We start from the raw sequence: 25837 nt of genomic DNA, 5'->3' as shown, positions 1-25837 counted from the left end.
AGTACAGAGAAAGACAGCACTCTAATGCTTTTTTAGGAACCGAAGTACTCATAAACAAATATTCTTGCCTTTGTATTTTCTCCTATATAAAAATTCATACACATTCTCACTATTGGTTGAGGCTATGAAGCCTTCTCGTTTATGAACTCTAGGCATTTATCTTACAGTTTTTAGAATGCCTGTGATGTCATCTATCCACTCTTAATGGATTGTTTTAGCTGAACTAAATAATCAAAAAGCCATCAACTTGAACCAAGTAAGACTTCACAAAAAAGAAAGAACGTAGATTTCTTTATCGGCACTTTAGCTCTTCAGTTACAGTTTGGTGATGGTGAAATGAGCCCCTGTAAGCACAGGTAGGTAAAAGCTGAGCTCCACTGAGAAGCCAAAACGTCTGTTAACAGTCCCACAAACAGCTTCATGTCATGACAAGGGAAGAATGTTAACTCTGGCTTTCCACCAAGCCTAAGTCAGCCAGTCCTACCAGTCCCACGCTATTCATCAACAGACAAAATGTCACCTAATAACAGAGCTGACAGTCCAGACTGCCAGAATTAAAATCCACTCAGTCATTTTCCACAAAAAAATGGATTTGCTTAACTCTTTATTGCTATCTAGAAGGGAAGAGCCATTGGATAAACAGGTACTTTCTTACAAATATACCTTATTTAAAGAAGAACTTCCTTGGGCAGTTCAGTTTGTTAATATTAGTTTTCAGAATATGGACACTGTCTGGTTCTATACAGAATCTATTTAATGATACCCTGTCCATGTATGATGCATTGATAAACATCGGAAGAAGTAACTAGTCAGTTCTCACACATAGATTTTTAAATTTTTTTAATATTCACTAATATTTATTCATTTATTTGTATGTGTGTGTAGCAGTTCCTGTACCACTGTGCATGCCTGGAGGTCAGAGGACACCCTACTGGGGTCAGTTCTCTCCTTCAACCACGTAGGTCCAGGGATCAAATGATGTCACCAAGAATGGCAGCAAGTGTCTTTACCCATTGAACCATTTTGCCAACCCCCATTTTTTCTTATGGTGATTTATAAATCTGCAAAATCATTGCTTCTTTTAAAAAAAAAAAGTCACTGGAAGAGGAAAAATAAGAAAAAAGATTGTAAAAAAAAAAATACTCTGAAATAATAGCAAATATGTGTCTTGGATCTAAAAGTGGAGAGCAAACTGGAGAGTTCACAGATGTGGACAGAGGAGAGCTAGCACCAGGTAGTTCCGAGAATGGAAAGCCAGGATACACATTTCCCTGAATCAAACCTTCCAAGGACAGTCTGATGGCTGATCTCATTTCCAAAAGAAAAGAGATCCCTTTGAGTACTACAACACAATCTCTTCTGGCAGTATTCTCTAAGGTTTTCTTGCAGCGAGATATCCTTAAATTAACTCTTCTATTTGTCCATATCTATATTAATACATAAGTGTACCTAAGTCAAAGGATAGCAAGTAAGTCTCAATATCTCAGTGGTAAGACACATGCCCATCAAGCCAGCAATCCTAGGTTTCATTCCCCAGCGCGCGCGCACACATACACACACCACACATACACACACACACACACACACACACACACACATGATCTTTGAACTTCCTTTCAGATCCAATCAAAAAAATATATTTACATTTACACATACTCTACCAAAACACAAAAATAAATCATTTTATCTCATTCTTCAGTGTTCTGGGCTGCTGGATTCCTTTGGTGAAGAAGTTAGAGGACTCTCCTGAACTTACTGATACACATATAAGTACACAAGTATCCATGTACAGATATAATATACAAATGCCAGCGAGACATTTTACACATCCTCTGCAATTGAGGTTCTCAAATGTAGTAAAAACACTTCAAAGAAAAGGGACTTATTTGTAAAATACATTGAACTTCATTTTAAATTTGTCTCTAGCTAAGGGTTGTTCACTGACCGCCACCTCATCAGTTTTAGGTTCATAAAATCCTTAAGAGTACCAACAAAGGGTCTCTTCTCAGTGTTCAAAATCTTGGAATTGAGTTCCACTGTTTAGTTAATTTGTCTGTCTTGGTTTATCTGCTAATTCCCGAACCAAACACTGAAAAGGTCTGAGAGTGAGGAGGGGATGACTCTCTGAAGAGAAGAAGAGAGGCACTCTCACAGATAAAGAGGCAAAGTGTGACTGACAGACTAAAGCTGCAAATGACACTGACTTCACTAGAAATGTGGTGCAGGGTATGTAAAATACATATGCACTACCCAGGTGTGAGGTGGAAGAGTCTAACCAACAAGAAAAATGAATTCAACTGAATAGAAATTTTACCAGTAGATGGCCTTATATATTTAAAAAAAATTATTCTAGGCTTCAATGCTGGAAAATGATTAAAATCTAAGAATAATTACACTAAAAAATAGACTCAAGAAAGCTTGGAATAGCCAGAAAGCAGAGACAGAAAGGCAGCTAGGAAGATGTTATTTGAATCCTGGTACTATTTTAATGCTGAAGCCTGGGACTACAGAGTATCTTTATAGACAGAGCGAGAAGGTAGAATTCTAACTCTGTTCCTTTCAACAAAACTCAGGCTTAAAAGACGAAGGATGAGACAAAAGCTACAGGAATCAGATAACCGGGCGGCGAGACTACAAACCTGTAAAGACTGAGCCCAGCAGGGTGAAGGGAAGTTGCTAGCCCAGAATAAGCGGTCAGCATTGGTACGGTTTGGGTCACAACTGTCTCCTAAAGGCCCCGTACTGTAGGGCGTGGTCACCAGCCTGGGGTGCTCCTGAGAGATGGTGGAAACCCTCTCCTATCCTACACCCTTCGTCCCAGGAACTGAGCAGCTTTGCTCTGTGACATGCTACTCTCATGACAGGTCCAAAGCAACAAAGCCAAGCAGCAACAACAAGATGAGTGGCACATGCACTGAGAACGTCCACAGGCAGTAACAGGAAGCTTGAGGGACCGTGCCTAGTCACAGAACACTTGCTAGTTTTTCAATTGGACAGTCAAATTCACTCAATTTTTTAAAATAAAATAATATATTAAGGCTTGCTTGTTAAAGGGCTTGCCATAAAAGTAATACCCAAGTTTGGGTCCCTAGAAGTCTGGAACTAGGTGGGCACAGCAGTGTGCACCTGTGATCCCAGCACTGGTGAAGCAGAAACAGGAGGCTCATTGGGGCTTGGTGGCCAGCCAATCTAGTCACAGTGAGCTCCCAGTTCTGCAAGAGACGCTGTCTCAAAAAAAAAAAAAAAAAAAAAAAAAGGGAAACTGACCACTGAATGTTGACCTCTGGTCTCTCAACACATGTATGCACATATACACACACAAAAACCAATGCATTAAATACCAAATACCCAAGATAAATAAGACACAGTTCCTATCCTCAAAGTACTCAAAATATAGTGAACTTTAATAATGTAAGGAGAATAATTTTCTGAGGAGTTTAATTCTGATGGAATTATTCTATGTATTTAACAGAGGCTCTGGAAGTAAACCTGTGAGAAAGATTGTAAGTCAGGCTAATTTTTGAAAAATACTCCTTTTAAAAATCAGTGATAGGGGGTTGGGGATTTAGCTCAGTGATAGGAGTCATGATACACAATATAGGAGGGTAATTTAAAATGTAATTAAAGTCAAGACAATGGTTTTGTTTAAAATTCAGACATGAATCCTATGTTTAAGTATAATTTGAATGCAGAAACAATAATAAACTGGCATAATAAATGTGAAACACTCATTTATTCAGTAACAGGGACTCATAAATTAGGTTATAAAATCCAGATTCTGGTATCTTTTGATGGATCCAAACACTTTAGAGTCTGCTTTTTCAAAAGAACTAGTCGCTGTAAGCATCTGAACTTCCTCAGTGCCCTACATACCTGCAATAGTGTCACAGGTCTTAACATGAACAAGAAACAGTAGCTGAGTTGGATAACACTTCAGTGCTGGAGGATCCCACCTTCTGATGCAACATTTCACTCCAGATGCTGCCTTGTAGGGACGGAGGCCCAGTATTGGGAAGGTTTCAAACCATTTAGAGAAGTTGGACATCTTGCTCATGGGAAAGCTCCTGGCTTCTTAAATGGAGGCTTACTTAAACGTGGAGGACCATGTGCACTCCACTTTCCAGTCTGTCTTAAGGAATGATTCTTCAGCACAGTAAAAATATACATGTTTCAGCCATTTTCACTTTGGCATGAACCTGGCTGTAAGTTTTTTGTTTGTTTGTTTGTTTGTTTTTTGAGACCAGGTCTGATACTGTAGCCCAGGCTGGTCTGGACCTCACTAAGTAGCCAAGCTGCCTCAAGACGTGGCAACCTGACTCGGCCACATCATGTCCAGCTCAATTAAAGCTACAGAACAATAAAAACTACATAAACCTAGCACACTTCAGAATCTATAGACAATGTAATGTAAACAAGAAGCTTATCACTCTATCCTAATGACTTAGCTAAATTTAACTCTAATGACTTTTTTTCATTTCAGTGATGAATATTTAACCTTTCAATATTAAATCCAAAACTTAAAGACCCCAGTAAACTCATTAGAGGGTCTACCTTCTTACTACTCCCAAAGTTCCCTCACTGTATTTCAAACACACATCTTCTATCCCTTAACAGCTTTCTTCTACCCGTTATCTCCATTTGATTTACCCCAAAAATATGTAATTAATTGGACGATTGCTTCTTCAGTATCAGCTGGAGTCCTCCCAACAGTAACACTGACACCTCCTTGCCATCCTAATACTTATGACTGAGATAATCTAATTAATTTAAATATTTTTGTCCATCTCCTAGTAACATGGCCAATAATTCATATAAAGTGGGCCTTTCAACTGTATCTCACACAATATCATATGGGATAGTAGATGTTCAATATGCAATCACTGAGAAAATAAAAAAAAGTATGAGAAGTCCTAACCATCTCAGTTCATTAGCATGTCATTAGCATTTCATCAGTCTCTATGAAAACAGTAAAATATTTTGTGAAAGTTTTGTTCCAAGCAAAGGGAAAATTTCAATATGCAATATTGATCAGTAAGTGTTGTAATATTAATTCAACCTCCATTCCTAAAACAGCTGCTAGAGTGCAGCTTCTCCCCTTTTTTTAATAATTTATTTTTTAAATTTATTTTATGTGCATTCATGTGAAGGTGTCAGATTCCCTGGAACTGGAGCTTCAGACAGTTGTGAGCTGCCACATGAGTACTGAGAATTGAACCCAGGTCCTCTGAAAGATCAGCCAGTGCACTTAACCATTGAGCCATCTCTCCAGCCCCAGGAACATCCCTTTTTTAGGTTAACTTTTTTCTGTGGCAGGAAGCCTAACATTCCAGAAGGACCTCTAATAACAGAGAGGTTAAAGCAGGTTCATTCTTACAAGCTAGTCAAAAGCCATTCAATATGGAAATGTCTCAATTTGTGTCATTCAGAGAAAAACATCTCTGATCTTTCCAGGAACCAGGTGCTCTGCATCCAAGCAGCCTAAGGAAGAGTAGAATATTAACAAGAAGGAACAAAGGATTTTCCTGGTAGAAGATTATCTTAGACAAAGACCACACAGCAAGAAAATGTCTAAGGTGAGAAAACAATGCTGTAAGATACAGACAAACCAGTGCATACATGGTAAAAATAAGGCTGCTCTTTACTAAGAAAAACACTTTTTGAGCAGGGAAATGTAAAATCTACACTTAAAAAAGAAAAGCACTGTCTTGCAGATTAAAGTAAAAAGTGGGGAGGAGCCAAATGAATGAAACACAGCTGAAATATAAAATTAGGAAAGTAACTGGAAAAAAATGGGTTAGAAAAACCAAACGGCATGAAGGCATACTCTGTGCTGCTCAGTGTGCTTCTGAAGCTTAAGTCTGTAAGTTGTACTTCTATGCATTTTTCAATTGACTCTGATCTCTGCAGTAAAGGCCTGTCAGATATTCTAAACAAAGAATTAATGGCATAATCACCTCCACTCTACCCATCACTCCATGTGGCCTATTCCAGGACAGCACTATAATACATATGCTGTACATCGTTGTTATGTTCAGCTATACCTCTCACATCAATGTTCTATGGCAGGAAATATAAGATTCCAGAAGGACGACCTCTAAGGACAGAGAAGTACAAGCAGGTACATTCTTATAAGGCAGGCAAAAAAAGGGATACTCCACTCCAGCAGTTGTCTTAAGACAGATGTGCTGGCTGAGTTAATATTATAACACTGCACTGATTAATTTGTAAGCTCATAGACCCTCTTTTAAACTCAGAGTGTCTGGTAGAGAATAAACGCTAAACAAAAGTCTTAATTTTAATAGGGGAATGCTTTTCTTGAGTTTTTACTGTATATGCTACATATACACAGGGTAGGGGCGGTAGAACTTGCCTATCAAGCAGCAGGAGCAGAATAAACATATAGTATTTAAAATACTGTAGTCCAGATGAAACCGTGAGGTTCCTCAAAAAAAAAAACAGCCCTTAATCTTAATATACATGTATCAGAGTAATCTAATGTGTTTATTATGTCATTGGTTCAATCCAAATGTTTGAATACATTTCTCATGCCAAGGGCTAATAATACCCTTTAAAACAAAACAACAAAAATAGATGAAATGAAAACTGCAGACATGTAGTCTGAAAAATATATAAATGTACTCTAAGTATTTAGTATGAGATTGCAATATCAGATCTGTGGAAAACAGAATGTATGTTCAGTAGTATTAAAGTAAAAAGCAAACTTTCTGGATAAAGAGCTAAAAGTAAAATGTAATTATATTAGAAATTTTCATAACTCAGAAGTTGGAAGCTGAAGGATCAGCTGAAGGTCAGCACCAGCAACAGAGTGAGTTTGAGGCCAGCATGAGATACACAGACTTTCTCAAAAGAAAAAACAAACAAAAACAGTATTAAAGAACAAGCAGAGAAAAGGCAATTTACAAGATGAACATCACCGTGTTCAACATCACTAAGAAATCACTGAAGTAGAAATTATTTACAATTGAGATGACTTTTTCAACAACTGAAATATAATAACAATATCAGTACAATCCATTCTTCTACACTTATGAGAATGCAGGTACAGTTTGGCAACACCACCCCCCAAATACATTTAAAAACTATACATACATACACCCCTCAGAGCCAAAAATTTTACATCTAAAAAATTAATTCCATAAAAACAGAGAGATACTCAAGACTATGCATAAAGCAGTTTAATAAGGAAGGGAAGCAACTTACTAGAGGCTCATTAGCCAGAGACTAAAAGTAAATCTTCTGTAACTAAGTGTTATTATGAGGCACACTGTATTCAAGCTAACACAGTAAGTACGAGGAAGTAGACTTTGAAACAGCAGGAAACATCATGATCTCAGTTTGAGATAATTTCTACAAGTGGATTTGTTCCTAAGGAAGAGTCACAACATATCGTAGTGGTCAGAAGATACAGAGGTTACTTTTTTCTTCTCTCACAACAGCAAAAACAAGGAAACAAAATAATCTGAGCTCTAAACATATTAAACTGTCCATTCGGCATTGAAGATTTCAGTAGCCTATTATGCTTGGGAAATTGGGTTCAAGACATGTTTAATTCTGACAATAATGCCCACTGACAGGACTGCATCTTGTGTAAGAGCCAGAGCAAGGATTCAAACCCCTGTCATCCTGGTTCTGCTCTGTGCCTTAATTAGATGTGCCTTGGATGAAGTGGATATTCTCTATTAGCAGCGGTTTTATTGATGTAAGTATAAGCACATAGCACCTATTGAAAAAAAATACAATTCCATAATCACACCCCCAAACATTACAACCTCAAAACATGTGATTGTACTCCACAAACATTCATCTCCAAGTGTTTACCATTCACAGCTGCCTTGAACTTCTCATCAATCCCTCAATGTTCAGCTACTCACAAGTTCATGGAATTCACTAGATGCTACAAGATCCTTTGTAACAAGGATCAACACAGGCTTCAAATCCGCCTCATGATTCCCATACAAAGCAGCAAGAGAAATGTGGTTTAAGAGCAAAAAGGTTTGACAGTGAAGCACTTAAATACTACCAAACCATGGTTGTTACTCAGAGGGGGAAAGGAGTTTGACACACACGTGCGTGTACACACACACACACACACACACACACACACACACACACAGGCATCACTAGGGGGAAAAACATTTAGTCTAACAACTTTTCATTTCTGAAGTTTTAATGAGTCAAAGATTATACTAAAGGCATACAGAACACACTTTCCAAAGCTACCAACCAACAGACACAGATAATTCATTCTGAGTATTTTCAGGACCCACCAATCAAACCATTCTATTACTGCTTATCTGTTTTGTCAACAGCTTTTCTAGCAAATAAAACTAGAATGAATCAAGGATATTAAAAAAAACTGGAAAGAATCAAGGATGTTAATCATGACTTCTACATCTGAATAAGAAATTTTTAACACATTCCTTAGTTGTATTTACAGACTGTGTAGATTATGTTGTAAAGCATTATGAATGCAGTAATGCTAATGCCCACCAGATTATGACAATTCCAAAAAGGTCAAGTTGATTTCTTAAAATAAGTGAAAGCTTTTCTATCCACAGAAAAATATGCAAACACACACAAAAAGTGTATGAGGTTTGAACACAGGGCCCACCACATATGCTAGGCACAGCCTCTCTTTCTCCTGTCCCTGAGCTACGCGAAGAACTAATAATACTTGCTGCCTTATCAATGGATAAACGTTTGCTGCACAAGTCTACAAACAAGAGGAATGGAATTTGGATCCCAGGCACCCATGTAAATGCCAGGCGGTTGTCGGGGCGTATCTGTAATCACAACACTTCAGAGGTGGTGACAGAATCCCTACAACAAGCTGGCTGGCTAGACTAACCCACTAGCTTAATAGGTGAGTTTAGGGGTCATCAAAAGACCCTGTCAGCTCAGTAATAAAGTGGAGAGTCATCAAGGAGGACACTGGACACTTCAACCTCTAGTGCATATTCGAACTCATACCCCCTCAAAAAACAAAAAAAACAAAAAACAAAAAAAACAAAAAAAAATCAAAAACAAGCGAGCCTGTGGGCAATTTCTGTGGCACAAACCAAACCTGCATGTAGATGTAACCGTCTTGTTAAATAAGAAACACAGAGCCAGTTGCAGAGTTAGAAACCAAGAGATCAGAGCAATAGCTAAGAGCTTTACCCTTCACTGCTTCTGCTGTCTTTCCTCTCTACAAGAGACCTACTTCTGTGTGTCCTGTCTTTTTTATAGACTTTTTGTTCTGTTTTCTAATTGGTCGTAAACACAGCCACATGACCTTGTCACTGCCTGTCTGTACAGACCTCCAGGTGTTCCATGGTTGGTATTGAGATTAAAGGCGTGTGTCTGTCATGCTGGCTGTGTCCTTGAACACACAGAGATCTACCTAGCTCTGCCTCCCAAGTGCTGGGATTAAAGGCGTGTACCACCATCACCCAGCTTCTGCTCTGTCTTGCTCTGACCTCAAGGCAACTTTATTAACATACAAATAAAATCACATTTCAATACAAATATCACTATATGTCACTTGTTCTTCCCCAAGTCTGTATGCTGTTCTGTCAGAAACAACTAATGGGGGTCAGTTAATTTTTTTCTCCACTTATAAATTTCAAGCTGTGTCTTTTTTATACACACCTTTTTGGAGAGTGGAAAAGTGAAGAAACAGCAGCATATTACGTATAGAGGGCTAAAAGCATGGACCCTAAGCTACTATAAGGAACCTTAAAAGACCTAGACCAACTTGACAAAGCCCAGCACTCCATTTTGAAAAAAATTCAGATGATCAATCTTTTCTCTATGGAACTATGATGATTTCTGACTTCCTAAGACAATCCATTCCACCGTCAGACAAACCACATCAGGAACTTAGCTCCTGGCTCTGTACATAAAACCAAAGTCTGCTCTCTTCCTTTAAACTTCCACCTGCTCAGTCTACTTTTACTCTCAGGAGCAGAGTGTGATTCATTCTTACCATGTGAAAAAAATCGTGAGATTCCCACTATCTGGAGCTAGTTCACTGACAAGTTTCCTCAAAGCTCCGTTTGATGAGTCTTCATCTACTCTACTTTCTGAATACCACAGGACACAAAATAGAGGCACAGGTAAATGCAAAAATGAAAATAAATTTAGTATTGTATGTCTGTGTATCATATTTACACATTAACTGAAGATTCTAAGCCACCTAAGAACACAGAAAAGGAAATAATCACAATCACCCCACCACCCACCTGTACTAAAGCACGGGCTTAAGAGGAAAGTGGCGAAGTAAACAGGATGTTTTCAGCAGCGTCTCCAACGTGCACTGCATAGGGCAGAAACACTAGTGTTCAACACAGCCTCACTCAGGGCGAGCATGTAAAGGGTTTAGAATTGTAGTGGCTATTTTCAGATTTGAAAAGCTATATACATTTTAATATATTTTAACTAGGCTGTGTCCAGGAAAGGCAAAAACCAAAATTATTATTAAAGCAAATGGGAAGCTCGGAGTGATGGTGCATGCTTTTCATCTTAGCACTCGGGAGACAAAGACAGACAATCTCCTGTGAGTTCAAGACCAGTCTGGTCTATATAGTGAACTTCAGGTCAGGGTATGTAAAGAGACAAAAACAAACAAACAAACAAACCAAACAAACAAAAACAAAAGGAAGGAAAAGAAAATACAGGAAAATTATATCAGTATCTAAGTGGTTAAGTAGAACAAACCCTGCCTTGAATAGGAGTCTAAGTTCATAGCCCAACTCTTACTACAACTTTATCTGGATTTTCTGAGAATTATCTTTAATTTCAGCTTAGTTTTCTCCATCTGTAGTGTAGGCTAAATAACACTGTGGACTTACTCCAAAGCCAATGAGCACGCTGGGAAGTTTTTAAATACAATTTTCTAATGAAAAGAACTAGTGCTCCTTGGAAAGGTGGTGACTCCAAAGTGAGGACAAGCAAAACAGGCACCAAGCCTACACATCTGTGACACCAGAACGTAAGGACCCAAAAACTGAAGAGTTATCAAAGGGACAAAGAACCAATACGCTGGTGCTTCCCAATGGCCAAGTCCAGGGACACTGACATAAAAATGCTGACAACGGGCCAAAGGTCATACTAATATAAGTATGCATTTTAACGAGAAGAGAAGACCTTCTATCATAAACCAAATTATTAAAAGAGAGAAACCATGGTCATAGAAAAATCATTTGGCAAACTCATAGTAATTATTGTAGATCAGAATTATCAACAAATGAAAAAGTAGTGAATATATGCAAGAAAACAGTATTTTTCAGGCATCAAAAATCTCTCCAAAAGCTGCTTATTTATTACAAACAGAACGTAACAGTTAGGAAACCTGGCAAACATCTTAGCCAAATGTTCCATTGGTCTCACCAACCTCCTGAACGAATACAGTACTACCACTTTCTAACATGTGCACAGGTACTGGTGCACACCTTGAGTTGAGGAACATTCTACAAATACCTGCCCAGTACTCTTCAGGCAGTGTTAAAATCATAAAAAGAGAAATTAAAGAGCTGTTTCAGATCACAGGAGACAAGGCAGAAGTAACAACTTACTGCAACATACAATCATGAATTAGGGCAACTGGTGAAACTTAAATAGTACTGATAGATATTAGCAGTGTCCTAGACAATATTGTCTATGTGTTAACTGTTTCATTTGGCTATGCAAGATACTAACATTTTTGGATACTAACTGAAGATATGTGTATATACTTTGTAAATCAATCCCTACTTTTCGAGGTCTAATATGTTTCAAAAGAGATACTATTTCCCTAACCTTACCCAACTGCTTTGAGATTATGGGGAAAAAAAGTGTTAGCAGATCTCAGCACCTGTTTCTGGTTCTGATGCTCCAAGAAGCAGACACTTGCTCTTTGCAGTCACGCAAATACACCCTCAAGTCTATAGGAACAACCTGAACTGTCTGTCAACTGTAGAATTCTAGGCCTAAACCAAGGGCATCAAAGAATATTTAGATTCCTACTTTAAAGAGGGAAAAACTTTTTTTTAAAAAAAGAATTAGCTTTGTCAGTGAACATAAGATACTAAAATATACAACTTTTATGAAGCAAAACAGCAGTATGAGTAGCTATAATTACCAAGAAATGCCACCTATCTTCTAACAGCTCCCCCAAGACAACCCTTAAGAATATGTAGGTAGACAAGGGAAGTAATGACAGATGAGTATATTTAGCTCACCTCTTCACTGTTTCTACCTTCACCTTTTACCCATAAAGATTTCAGTTTTCAAAATAACTGAATGGAAAGGGAGAAGTAAATACAGTTCAGTCTGCTCATGACCAATTAGAGGAGTATGCAACTCCAAACCTGTTCTTCACCTCAAATAGCCTTTTGTCTTCTGATCAGAAAACGAAGCTTTTTGGAGCATAACTTTGAGAGCAGCACATTTCACACTCTTACATTAAATGCTGGCCCAACTGTGCTAATTGTCATATATTAACAATTATAAATTAATGCACTTCAAAGCTCTTTCTAGTGAAGGAATATCAGAATATCTATCATAATAGATATTTCACCTACAATATACAAAATATAAAGGTACAAAAAGACTACTTCCACAGTACTCATTTGCTCTTTTGCTCCAAGCTGTAACCAACACTTAAGCATTTAACTTTTAAGTAAGACAAAATTTACCCTGCCATATGAACTTTAAGATATATCAGTCATCAAGATTGTAGTTACATATCATAAAACTTGTTGTCAGCACCAATCTACATCAGTGAAGATGATGAGCATCAAAGAAACTCTGTATCAAGGTTACTTTCTTTATGGCAAAAGTTAGCCACTGGGCAAGAAACTGCTCTTGCCTCAACTGCTGACAGTTGCTGTCCAATTTGGACAAGCAGGACACAAAAGAAAGTGACTGCCAAACTTTTCCAAGACAAGGCAGGACAGTCCTTCAAAACTCCTGCTTCACAGAAATGTCTGTCAGATATTCTAGGCCTGTAGGCTGAAGATGGATGCCCCAATGTTAGAGGAACCTTTTATGACGGTCCTGGCTATTTCTGTTATTCCTTAGTTTTGGAAGTTGTTTGCTCTGTACTTCCTGTTTACTCAGGTAATATTTTATTCTTCTCAGGACTCTGGAGTTGAAGTCTAGATAGTTATAGTTAGACCTTTCCTTGTTACCAAATTCAAAAAAAGAAACTCACAAAAGAGGTGTAAAGTACCTAAGGTTGAGAGACATTAAAAAAAATAGTTTTGGGTTGATAATTCAAGTTAGGATAGAAAGTGAAAAAACTTTGGACCCATCAAGATAGGATAGATAATGGAGTATTTTCTCTGAATTTGTCAAATGCAAATGGACTGGACATTGTTAATGTAATTCTTGCCTATATATATTTGTATATAGTTACTGTACTTACTATATAGATTTTTTTTTTAGTTAAAACCTTCAGTTTTTATTTAGACAAAAAGGGGGAAATGTGTGATATTTTGACTGTGTTCTGACAAATAAAGCTTGCTTGGAGTCAGAGGGTAGAGCAAGCCACCAGCTGACCATAGAAGTTTGGAGGAGTGTAGACAGAAAGGAAACAGGAAGTGGTAAGGCAGGGCTGAGAGAGGATCTATGTCCAGGAGGAGCAGTAGAAGTAGGAAGCAACTGTGGCTGCTCCCTGTTCTCTGATCTCTCAGGTTCTTACTCCAATATCTGTATTGGGGAATATTATTTTAAGGCGTGTTACTTCTGTTTATACTGCATTTGTTTAACTCCGTGAAGCTGTGTTACTGTGTCTGTCTAAAACACCTGATGGTCTAATAAAGAGTTGAACAGCCAATGGTGAGGCAGGAGAAAGGACAGGTGGGGCTAGCTGATAGAGAGAATTAATAGAAAGAGATCTAGGAGCGAGAAAAGGAGGAGGACATCAGGAGCCAGCCATTCAGCTACACAACCAGCAACAGAGTAAGGTATATAAAAAAATAGAGAAAGGTAAAAGCCCAGAGAAAAAAGATAGATGGGATAATTTAAAGTTAAGAAAAGCTGGCTAGAAATAAGCCAAGCTAAGGCCAAACATTTATAATTAAGAATAAGCCTCCATATGTAATTTATTTGGGAGCTGGGTGGTGGGCTCCCTAAAAGACCAGAAACAAACAACAAAATATTTGACTTCCAATTTTTTACTGATAAAGATTAATTAGATTAACACTTCAGACTTCAGAACTGTAAAGGTACGTGCACATGAAAAAATGTCTCATAAATTATTTCATTTCAACACTTTTCTCATCTTGGGGGAAACTGTACAACCCTCTCAGTTAAATCTTTATCTCCAAGCCCTACAGTACAAAGAACTACCACTATTTCTAATAACTGGAGAGAACTGCTTGAGAGAATGACCCTATTCATCTATTCATCTATACCCCAATATTTACACCCAGAATACCACAGCATACATAAAAAAAGTTAACTCCTTTCCTTCCTCCAACATTTCATAAATGCTCAACAAATGCTTGCTGTGTTACCTCATTCAGTGACAACACTAATGACTGTGCCAACCCTAGAAGCAGTACAAAATGTGGAAGATGAACTATATTTGACTAATAAATGCCACAGCATCCTCATTTCCATCTGTCTGGCTACTGCTACCAGCCCTCCATTCAATATCCATGAATGATCAAGCTCTGTAAGTCTACTACACCGAAACATTTAGTGACCTCTAAGATATGGAGAACTTACATAATGGCTTTCAATTAAAGAACATTTCCTTACTGAAGCAGATCTAAACATTTTTTTAACATGACCTGAATACTTTAATGTCAATGACATTTAGATTATCATACATAGCACAGGGATAATCATTTATTAATAGGTTCTGGCATTTTGCCATCCAGTAATAAATTCTTCTAACATTAGCATTAGCATTTATCACAGTGAAATGATTACTTTAAATAACAAGTAAACAAACAAGAATCTGGTGCTATAGAAATGGCTCAGTGATTAAGATTACTTGCTGCTCTTGGAGAGGGTTGGAGTTTGGTTCCCAGCACCCATGTTAACAGGCAGCTCACAATCACCTGTTACTTCAGCTCCAGGAGATCCAACGCCTCCTTCTGATCTCAGTAAGCATCCATATACAGGCATACAAATAAAGATAAAATTAAAATTAAAATAAGAAGAAAGACAAGAGAGATAAAGCAAACCAACGGTAACATAATGCACTTTGCAATTATCAACCGAGCACCCAGAAGATCATACAGACGTCTGCCTTCATGAAAAACTACCTCAAGGAAACAACCAAGAATATTAACAAAGCAGCCTGACAAGAGGGTGTGCACAGACAGCTGGGGGAGGGGGGGTTCAGTGCATTTCAAGTCCACTCCAAGTTGGTTTTTATCATTTTTAATCAATATGAAACAATGCACATGTGTGTAAATCACTCCAGACTTTTAAATTACCTAAATGGTTAGTCCATAAGAGTAATTAACTGAAAATAGAATTATATAATAGAATAAGTCTTACTCAACTGTTTCACATTTTTATAATTAAAAAAAGGCAAAGTAAGACAAATAATATCTTGAAATTAATGATGCAATGAACAGGAGAATAAGTCAAATTACATAACAATTAAAACCAAAGTGCTAGAAATCATCAGAGCGATCTTACTCATCTTAGCATCGGGGAAACTGAGTCTAAAAATGGGTTTTCAAATGATTACGTATCAGACAATGCTTAATACTTTATGGGCAGAATGAACAACCGTCAGCATTCACTATCATGAACAAACTCAAATAACCCCAGGAAAGAAAATGCAGTGTGTTAACAAAAGGTATATTACATACCAATACCAATGAATTAAAAACTGCATGTTAAAAATGCTTAAATATGCCGGGCGGTGGTGGCGCACACCTTTAATCACAGGCGGATCTCTGTGAGTTGGAGGCCAGCCTGGGCTACAGAGTGAGTTCCAGGACAGGCGCAGAGCTACACAGGGAGACCCTGTCTGGGGTGGGGGGGGAGCTTAAATATGCAGCTGGAGAGATGGCTCAGTGGTAACTAAGTGTAGTAATCTTATGGAGTTGAGTTCCCAACACCCACATCAGGCAGCTTACAATTGCCTGGGACTCTCAGCTCTGAAGAATCCAACACTTTCATTCATCCTCTCTCTTTCTTTTTAAAACACAAAGTTAAACAACATTCTGGTTTGATGCATTAATTAAAGTTATTTGCAGCCGGGCGGTGGTGGCGCATGCCTTTAATCCCAGCACTTGGGAGGCAGTTCGAAGCCAGCCTGGTCTACAGAGCGATCCAGGAAAGGCACCAAAACTACACAGAGAAACCCTGTCTCGGAAAAAAAAAAAAAACAAAACAAAAAAAGGTTATTTGTTACATAGTCTTGACTTCTACCTAGTTTGTTTGTTTTTATTCAAACAAGCCTGATTTTAAGTTCTGGATTTATACTTATTCAAGACCTTAATTCATCAATAAATTAGTTCCTAAACCAAGTATATAGTTATATATCCAAGGAGGTTATTTCTGAATTAGCAAATTAATTATCTCAGAATAGCAGGTTAAATATCAGAACTAAAGATAATATATATTAATTTATTGCTACAGTTTTCATGATCAAAATTGGCTGCCTATATAGAAGGTGACAAACTCTTGGTTGGTCCAATTAAAGTTCTAACAGATTAAACCAAGAAGGGTGAACTTCTGGCTAGCAAATCTCTCTCACCACTAAGATCTTAGCTGGTTTGCAGCTTACAAAACATGAGTGTGCATTACCTCTTGAAATAACTGAAACTGAAAAGGCTAACTTCTCCCATGAAAGTAAACTTTTGACCCCTGTACAGTGATATAAACTGTTAGGAAGATGGCCCTTTCCACCTAAAGAGGTATTACTACTGTTTTCTTTTTTTTGTTTGTTTGTTTTTCCAAGATACAGTTTCTCTGTTTAACAACCCTGGCTGTCCTAGAACTCACTTCATAGACCAGGCTAGCCTCAAACTCACAGAGAACCGCCTGCCTCTGCCTCTGAGTGCTGGGATTAAGGGTGGGTTCTGTATCTACCCACTCTTTCCTCAAACTTTTAACAGAACACGGATGAAAATGTTCACAATATATTAGTATTATTTTGCTTGTTAGACAGAGGCAGAGGTAGGATCTCTGTGAATTGGAGGCCAGCTAGGGCTACATAATGAGACATGGCCTCTAATTTAAAAAAAAAAAAAAAATTGTTTTTTTCATTCCACTTATCACAGACACAAATTTCATAGACCTAAAGACTTGAGTTCTAGACTCTTGGGGTACGGTTAAACCAAACTTGTCACAGAACTATATCCAAATGCTGGAGAACACTACAATACTTTACCTGTGTTAACTTGTGAAACTAAATAGATATGTTATTAATATATTTTGATAAATGGCCAAGTGAAAATGACTTTGTGGTGTTCTTGGTCATTAAGTAAAGCTTAGAAACTGGCATAATGTTAGTGTGTTCCTTATAGACCTCCTCAAGTCAGCATTTAAGCCCAGTAGCTTTTTATTCACTTTTCCAACTAATCCATGGTAATGGGGTAGGATGGTTAACTTCCTTATAATCCCCAACTAGCTGGGGTTAGGAGATTATTTAAACCTGATGAATCTCAGAAGAAGCTGACATTTATAGTGGGACCTCCTTTCCCAATGACAACAAAATGGTTAGCCCAACTTAAAAGTTTCTGATGTACAGATCAATTGTCTGCAAATTGTATCTTTTAATACAAAATTCATGTGTTTACTTTACCATGCTATCAAGCAGGATTTACTTAAATATTACAAAAATAATATAACAAAATTAGCAAAATCAAATGACCTAGTGTGTCTACCATTGATAACATCAAAACAAATCATACACTATTAGCATCAAAAAGGCCCATAATGCTTAGTTCAAACTCCTTCAATCACAAAGGAGCCAACTGTGACCAAGAGAGGTTATCACTCACCCTTGATCACAGAATCAATTACAAGAAAAATGCCTGACAATTTCAAGTTTAATGTTCTTTGTATTATACCACAGTGCACAAAACAGTTAAGTTAAATAGATGTGCAAATGACTTCTGAATAATCACTTTAATTCTATTTATAATGCAGTATTTTAAAAAAATTCTTGATACCTTAAAACATTTTTTCTAAACAAATCATTTCTACTTTACCACCCAGCACATTTTTAAGACAGTTTGAATAGAATTTCATTTTCTGCATTTAAAACTGACATAATTCTCAAAGACAGATGGACAGACATTTCAAAGCCTAAGTATTCTCATATACTAAATTTTTCTTTTGTATATGGTAATTTAATAAAGAATTAAGACATGATATTCCTAGATTACCTCAAAGAAAAAATAGAAACTGATGAAGAAAAAAAAAATTCAAGGTCAAACTAATACTGTTCAAAAAAAGAAAGCCCAGAACAAACAAATTCCAGTATTAGACTGGTAAACATCCAAGTATATCACACATGGACATACAGTAGCTACTAAAAGTCACGTTCTAGAAAGATAATTAAAACACAGCAAAGTATTTACATATATTAACCTACCATAGTATCCATTGTGAAACTCCACTCCAGTCAGAGAGGGTGTGTGTGCATGTGAGTGTGTATAAACACTAGTTACATAATTCTTAAATAAAGCATTTTTCAGTGCTTGGCACAAAGTGAAACATCCAATATATAAACAACATCATCAAAATCACAGGTAAAGGAGTATCCATGAAATTACATAAAAAATCATAGTCCTTGTTATCTCATGGTAGCATAGCAAGTAAATTATTCATCTCTGAACTATAGTTTTTGTTCTTGCATTGGCAATTTTAGTCCAAATGCAACTCTTTGAGAAGGCTGGAGAAGAAATGCAAACCTCTCTGTATGACCCTTCCCAACACTTAGTGAGACAAACCTATTAGTCAAGTTCAAGTTATCCCAATCAGAGCAAGGTTGTCAGTCTTGCCCCTTGGATACTTCTCAGTCACCAGTAGCAGCATTTGATTAATTAAGGGGCCTATAATTTTTACCCTTTCCCCATCAATGACCTTCTTTATCCCTAGCCAGTTTCTCATATTTGGCACCACGGAGAAGCTGTAAAAGGAAGAAATTTTCAGATCTTCAAAACTGATAAACATAGATAAATGACTACCCTTTTATTGATACAATGCATAGCTCAAAGGCCAACACAGTGATTACTCCAGAAGTATCTATGATAGTTTTAGGTCTCAACTATTATTTCCAGAATTGGAGGAAATCTAACATGTCAAAAAAGAAGCCAATTATGGCCTTAGGAAATAAAAAGGGTAAATTTTTAAAAGATAACAATAATTCTTCCCATAATCTTTCAGCCTATTTTCTAACAAAACTAAATGATCCCAAATGCATAAAATATCACACACACACACACACACACACACACACACACACACAAAGTATATAATAAGCATTATGAAGTAAGGGGCAATAAGAGACATAGAAATGAGTAAAATTACATTATGGTTTTAAAAATCTAACTACAAGCCGGGCAGTGGTGGCACACACCTTTAATCCCAGCACTCGGGAGGCAGAGGCAGGCGGATCTCTGAGTTCGAGGCCAGCCTGGGCTACAGAGTGAGTTCCAGGAAAGGCGCAAAGCTACACAGAGAAACCCTGTCTCGAAAAACCAAAAAATAGAAAATTAAAAATAAATAAAAATCTAACTATAAGTATGGCTCAAGTACACAATGACACACAGCAGACTGTTGGAGAGCATGGCACAATTAAGTCTTCTGGGGAAAAATTATTTCCACAAGATTTTTTTTTTTTTGAAAAATTATTTTGAGCATGATAGCATATAGTTTAAAAAAAAAAACACAATTCAAGACCAGAAAGCTTTATATGAAAGAGGAAGAATGAAGTTGGAAGCAGATGAGCAAGCATTGAGGTCAAATGAATTCTAAGCAAATTCTACATTACGTATTCATGATATCCACATAAACATATTACTTGAATAACTGTTACAGAGCTTCCCAATGTTTCTTTCCATTCAGTTCTAGAATACTTTCTAACTATATGTGTATAATGTATGCATAGACATATACATATATAAGACAAATGAAAGAAAATTCATATACTTGCGTACTACCACTGTGAGGCAAATTTTTAATGACGCATTAAATGATATAATCACAAAATTTGCTTTTGACGGGAGAAATGCTTCTAATTCAGATTTATCTCAAGTGATTCAATTCTAATTAGCCTCTTCTAAAATTGCTGTAATCCCAACTTGATATTAAAAAGCCCAGTACACTGACATGGCAGGCAGTTCTGGCTTATTTAAGCACCATAAACAAAATCCTTGGTTTTTCAGCTAGTTCACTCCTCCAAATTTGGCTTTGGCCAAATTGGCAAAAGGCATGTAGTATGATATTCACTCAACAGCAAATCACAAAGATCCTTAAGTATTCCATAATATATCCTTAAATGTTCAAAATTTAATTAAAAGGCTAACTCATTTTATATATAATATGGTACATCTTTATTCAGTTTCTACAAAATGAAATATTACCTTCGAAAATAAAATCATGTGTGGTAGTTCCTTTATTTGTGGCATAAAGCAGTTTTTTTTTTAGTTTACTGTCTTTTGAAAATTCATTTAAAAATGCCTTTATTACATTTATTTGTGTGACTGTGTTGGACACGCAGGTGCCACATAGATCAGAGAACAACTTGTGGGAGCAGGTTCCACCATATAAGTCCCAGAAATGGAACTCAGGTCACCAGGCTAGATGGTGTAAAGTGAGTTTAGCAGCTGAGCCATCTTACCTGCCCAAAACATCTTATTTTTTAAACATGAATTTGAGGCAGTCTAATGCTCCATCCTATTCTCATTCATTTCCTCATTTGACTTGTCACTGTTAAGACAAAGCTTTCTACGTAATACATCTTCCACTAATTCTTGATTAGATATGCAATCTCCTCAGCTATTTATCTACCAAAAAAAAAATTAAATTCAAATAATGGTTCAGAATGAGGATTCTAAAAGACCTTATTCTATTTCAGTACAATGGCTATCTATTAATTTTTAAAAGTCAACACACTCTTCAAAAAATTAGTGATTTTCATTTTCTTTCAAAGGCTAAAAACAAAGAAAAACGAAGCAATAAAATGTTCAGCACAATTTCTACTGTAATTAAATCCCAATGAACTATGGCTTAAAGAAAAAAAAGAAAAATACAGGGCCATTTTAAACTATACCTAAACTACTATATCTCTTGCTCTTTCATAATGTATGATTACAAATAATGAATTTCCGTTTCCAAACTTCACCTCCTACGTTAAAGATGAGATATACAAATGACCAGATTAAAATCGACATTCCAAGAAATCCACTCTGTGGTTGAGCTAAGGCACAAGTAAACAATGTCAGCTTTAGCAGCAATGATTACCAGATGATCACTGTCATTTTTCCGACGTTAATTAAAAAAATATATTTTTTACTCTATAAAGAACATTTCAGAGAAAAATATATGCTAAAACAGATTACTCTTTTCCTACCCAAACTAATACTACAAGGCTCCTAGGGAACAATGTAGTAAAAAAGCAGGATATATTTGTGAAAATAATTTTAAAAATCTGGATGAATAATTTCCAAATTGTTCTGTTTCAAAGCATCAATATCTTGAAAATTAAAATCATCGGAAATATTTTTTTTATTTTAGTGCAACAAAGGTTCCATACACTGAGATCACTCTCACACACTTACTTGCACTTTCAATTTACCATAGTACCAAAAAAAGGCCCGTTTTGAAACAATCTATTATAGCCTGCATGAGTCCACATCCCCTGGTTTGTTCCTCAGCCGCAGCAAGGCACTACTACTTTCTACACTATTAAACTGGTAAGACATCCTTGCCCACCTCTAAAATAGATCTTAAGATTTTCTCCCAGCTGCTTTCTTCCAAGATGCTAATAAAAGTTCCAGTCCTTCCCTTCAGCATTTTCGCAGTTTTTCTCCTAACCCAGTACTGAGACAGGCTTCTTGATCTCGCTCAAAATAGGTCTAGTCTGCGGAAGGCAGTGACAGTGTACTGCACTGTGAATGGACAGCCAGGTATTTTATGAATGGAGGCGATCACGTGATCCCAGCACCTCCCCGAACTGATATTTCCCACATAACTGTGTCAACATTCTGAGAACTGGGGTAGTTGTTTGTGTGTTCGTATGTTCTAAAATTTAATCTAAAACTTCTAATTCTCCTCACTTCCTGAACTCAAAAATCTACATAAAGACAAACAAGCTTCGAATGTTTTTCTTAGGAAACCCTTTCAAGTTGTCCAAGGTGATGGATGTTTAATTATTTCTTTTTATGAATGAAGTGTGCTATGCAAATGAGGGCGATTCACAAAAAAGAGAGAACATGGCGGCCACTTCTGCTTCTAGACTGCACTGACTGCAGCAATCCACCTCCTTCCACACCCGCTCCCTCAGAGTGTGCTTTTCAAAGAGGGGGGAACACTGCTCGGCATTTTTCTAGCTATTTTATATTAAACAGGCTTCAGCACTGGCCTTTAAAGCCTTCTCGAGGAGGTCCGAGTTGAGGAATGTACTTTACTTAAAGGAATGCATCCTCATTTAACTCTTCATAATCCTCCAGAAACAAACAAAACTTGAACTCAATTACAAGGAAACGGATGCCAATATTCTGCCCCAAATTAACTCTCTTCTCAACAGGAAAATCTTACAGCACCATTATTCCTCCAAGCGGCTGCTACGTTAAAGCAAAATGTTTTAAGAGGCACAGTGCTTCGTTTGGAAAACATAAGGACAGCCCAAATAAGAAAAAAAAAAAAAAGAAAAAAGAAAAAAAAAAAGAAAGAAAGAAACAACTTAAAGTCATGGAATGCTCTAGATGAAACTGATGAAGTCACCAACGCGTTCGGCAATGTAAACGGTGCTTCATCACAGACGAAAGCCAGACACTAGCATGCAAAATTCTCAACTGCTCTGTTCTTGATGAAGACAGGTTCAATATGCACAAAGGTTAAAAAAAAAAAAAAAAAAAAAAAACCAAAACAATAGCTCAACATCGCCCACACTCCAGGTGTCCTTAATCCTACTTAATTCTTAAAATGTTTCCCTAACCCTATTTTTTTTTTTTTAACCAGAATAGCACAGGTCGTGAGTTTTAAAAAGTGGGGCAGGGGGCGAAGGCTTAATCTGCATTTAAGAGTCACTGAGTCATCGAATTAGGATTCGAGAGCAGTTTGCGGCAGGAGGTGCTCCCACACCTTAGTTTCCGAGCGAAATAGCCGTAAAGGGAGGGTGGCTCGGTGGTCAAGGTGTTGGGGGTGGGGGGGCATGTGTGTGCAGGAGTGAAGGGCAGGCAAAGGGTACTTTCTACTCCACTTTGAGCCAGCCCACGGTACTCCGGCTCGGAGACGTCCGAGGGCTCGGGCGCCTCGGCTCTGCACTCGATCGCCTTTCCCCAGCGGGGAGGCGAGCGCGAGGATGGGGAGGGGGGCTGCCATTCAAGCACACGGCCCGACAGACACAGCGGGCATCGATCACCCCCGGGGCGGGACGGGCTGGGGGAGGGGGCTGCCCACCCGGCTCACCCAAGCCGGGGCTCGCTTACTCGTTGTCAGAAGTCGCCGTCTCCTCGCTCATCTTTCCCTCACCGTGATCCGCTCAGGAGATGGAGGAGCAACAGCAGGCGGGGAAGCAGCGGCAGCGGCGGCACCGAGGGGCGGCGGGCGGCGGCGGCGGTGGAGGTGGTGGCGGCGGCCGGCGGGGCGCGCGGGCAGCGGCTCGGGGGCCTCACCATGGTGGACGCCTCACCCGGAGCGGCGCCCCGCGAGCCGGGCAGCCCGGCCACCCCCGCAGGGGGGCGGCGGCGGCGGCGAGCGCGGCCGTGGCGACCCCAGCGGTGCGCTGCGCCGAGGCCGGGTGCGACGCCGAGACGGCGCGGGCGAGCTGCGGGCGCTGAAGGGACGCGGCCGGCGGCCGAGGCGGTGCTGCTCTCAGGGGCGCGACGACGACCGGAGGGCGGCGGGGGCCGGCGGGGGGCAGCCGAGCGCTGGCTGCGGGCGGCGGCGCGGTCCCGCCGAGGTGCCGCGCACCATCTCCCGCCTGGCCGCCGGCTGCCCGCGCGGCGCGCCCGGTCGGCCCTCGGGGGCTCCCTCAGGCGCGCTCCAGCTGGGGGGCCGCAGGCAGGGCGCGAAGCCGGCCGTCCGAGCCCGAGGGCGCAGTGCCGAGCGGCGGCGAGGAGAGCCGAGAGCAGCGCAGCTCCGCGGGCCCGCTCCTCACGCCCGCGAGAAGGGAGCCGCGAGGGGGGCGGCGGAAGCTCTCACGCCGCCCGCTCCTTCCGCCGCGCGAACCGGGGGCGCCCGCTGGAGAGGCAGGCGAAGTAGTCCCTCGCGACTTCTGGGGCGGCGGGGCTCGCGCGGGAGCGGGCGGGCGGGCGGACGTGGGGCGCGGCTGCGAGCGGGCGAGCGGCGCGGGGCCTCTGAGGGCTGGCGGGGGGAGACCTCAGAGCCGCGGCCCGCAGACGAATCACTGCAGCTCGAGATCGTGGGCAGCATAACAAGTTTCAGAAAAGTAGTTCCCTCCTCTCCTCGCTTCTTCCCAAATCGTCGGGCAGCGGGAGCGGGGCGAGGAGGGCGGCGGAGGGATATGCCGCTGCACCGCGCGCGTGTGCGTGCGCGCGCTCCAAACTCTTGGCACGCCGCGAAAGGGGGCGGGGGTGGGAGCTGTGAGCAGAGCTGCTCCGGGACTGGCATTGTTGCGACGCGCAACTCCCCGTTACTCGGCCTGGAATACCCAAGTCGTCTGTCCAAACAGCCGGCATACGCCGTGTGTTCCGGGAGGAAATCAGAAAGGCCACTCCGTTCTGCTCAGTCCGCGTGCACGCGCGCGCGTGTGTTGTGTTTTCCTTGCAAAGAATGGAACTGGCATGAGTTCATCTCGAGTTAGTGGGGGTTACAGGCTGGGACTGCAAAGCGAGCTCCTCCTGCTGTCCCTCTAGTTGCATTGCTGCAGTCCCCTTGCTGCTTGCACGAGGGAGTGAGAAGTGTGTGTGTGTGTGTGTGTGTGTGTGTGTGTGTGTGTGTAGAGTTGATTTCAATACCTCGCAGCGCGACTCTCACTGCGCAAACAGTATGCAATGCAAGGCATTCATCTCTGAAAGCCCGAGTGCTTGTTAATGGAGAACGGCTTCCATTGAAGCCCGGGGTAGGCGGGTTACATGAATCTGGCGCATCCAGCAGCACAGGAAATAACTCCCGCTGCGAGTGCGGTTGCATAACGATAGCGCAGGAGATGCCTGTGTAGCACGAACTCTGCCGAACGGAGGCGGAACGTTTGTGGGATAGGCAGCTGTCACGTTTGCATAGTCAGAAGACAATGTATGCAGTCGTCCCAAGAGGTCTTTTTTTGCATAGGAACCTTCTAGGGTTGAGGGCTGGAGCCTGGGATCTTTGTGACTAAAGGGCTAAGAACTCCGGGCTTTATAAAATTATCTCTTCTCTATCTACAAAGTCAGCCTATATACAAGATGGCCTGGGGGACTGAATTCCAAGCGCTCCCAAGTTCCCGTCACGTCTCCCCAGGCGGTTCTGCTCTAGGCTTCTCACTTTGTTCTCAAGTTTACATGACCCCTAGGGAAGGAAACTTGCAGCTCCAGCCACCTTGAGGGATAGAACAATTCCAGAGGAAGAAGAAAGTGAGAGGGCCTCCCAAGGAAACCGACATTCTCCTGCCAAGGGTTTCCAGGAAGCCTCAGAATTGCTGCTCTCCGGATGAGTACACACTGGTGTGCTAACAAGATTGTGCACATAAGGAGTGCCAAACGTATGT

The 25837-nt window shown here is 39.9% G+C and overlaps 1 protein-coding gene across 1 annotated transcript in view; it reads right to left on the bottom strand.

Moving 5' to 3' along the window:
- Spred1 (sprouty related EVH1 domain containing 1) overlaps positions 1-24461 on the bottom strand; it is a 76326-nt gene extending 51865 nt beyond the window's left edge. Inside the window, exon 1 of the mRNA XM_036184529.1 lies at positions 23619-24461. Within this exon, the coding sequence (XP_036040422.1) occupies positions 23619-23650 (32 nt within the window). The 5' untranslated portion in view covers positions 23651-24461. The remainder of the gene's footprint in view (positions 1-23618) is intronic.
- Between the last annotated feature and the right edge of the window lie 1376 nt (positions 24462-25837).

This window comes from Onychomys torridus, chromosome 4, assembly GCF_903995425.1.
Source record: "Onychomys torridus chromosome 4, mOncTor1.1, whole genome shotgun sequence".
Taxonomy (NCBI): Eukaryota; Metazoa; Chordata; class Mammalia; order Rodentia; family Cricetidae; genus Onychomys; species Onychomys torridus.
Note: the sequence above shows the minus strand (reverse complement) of the source record. Positions and strands in the feature narration are given on the sequence as shown.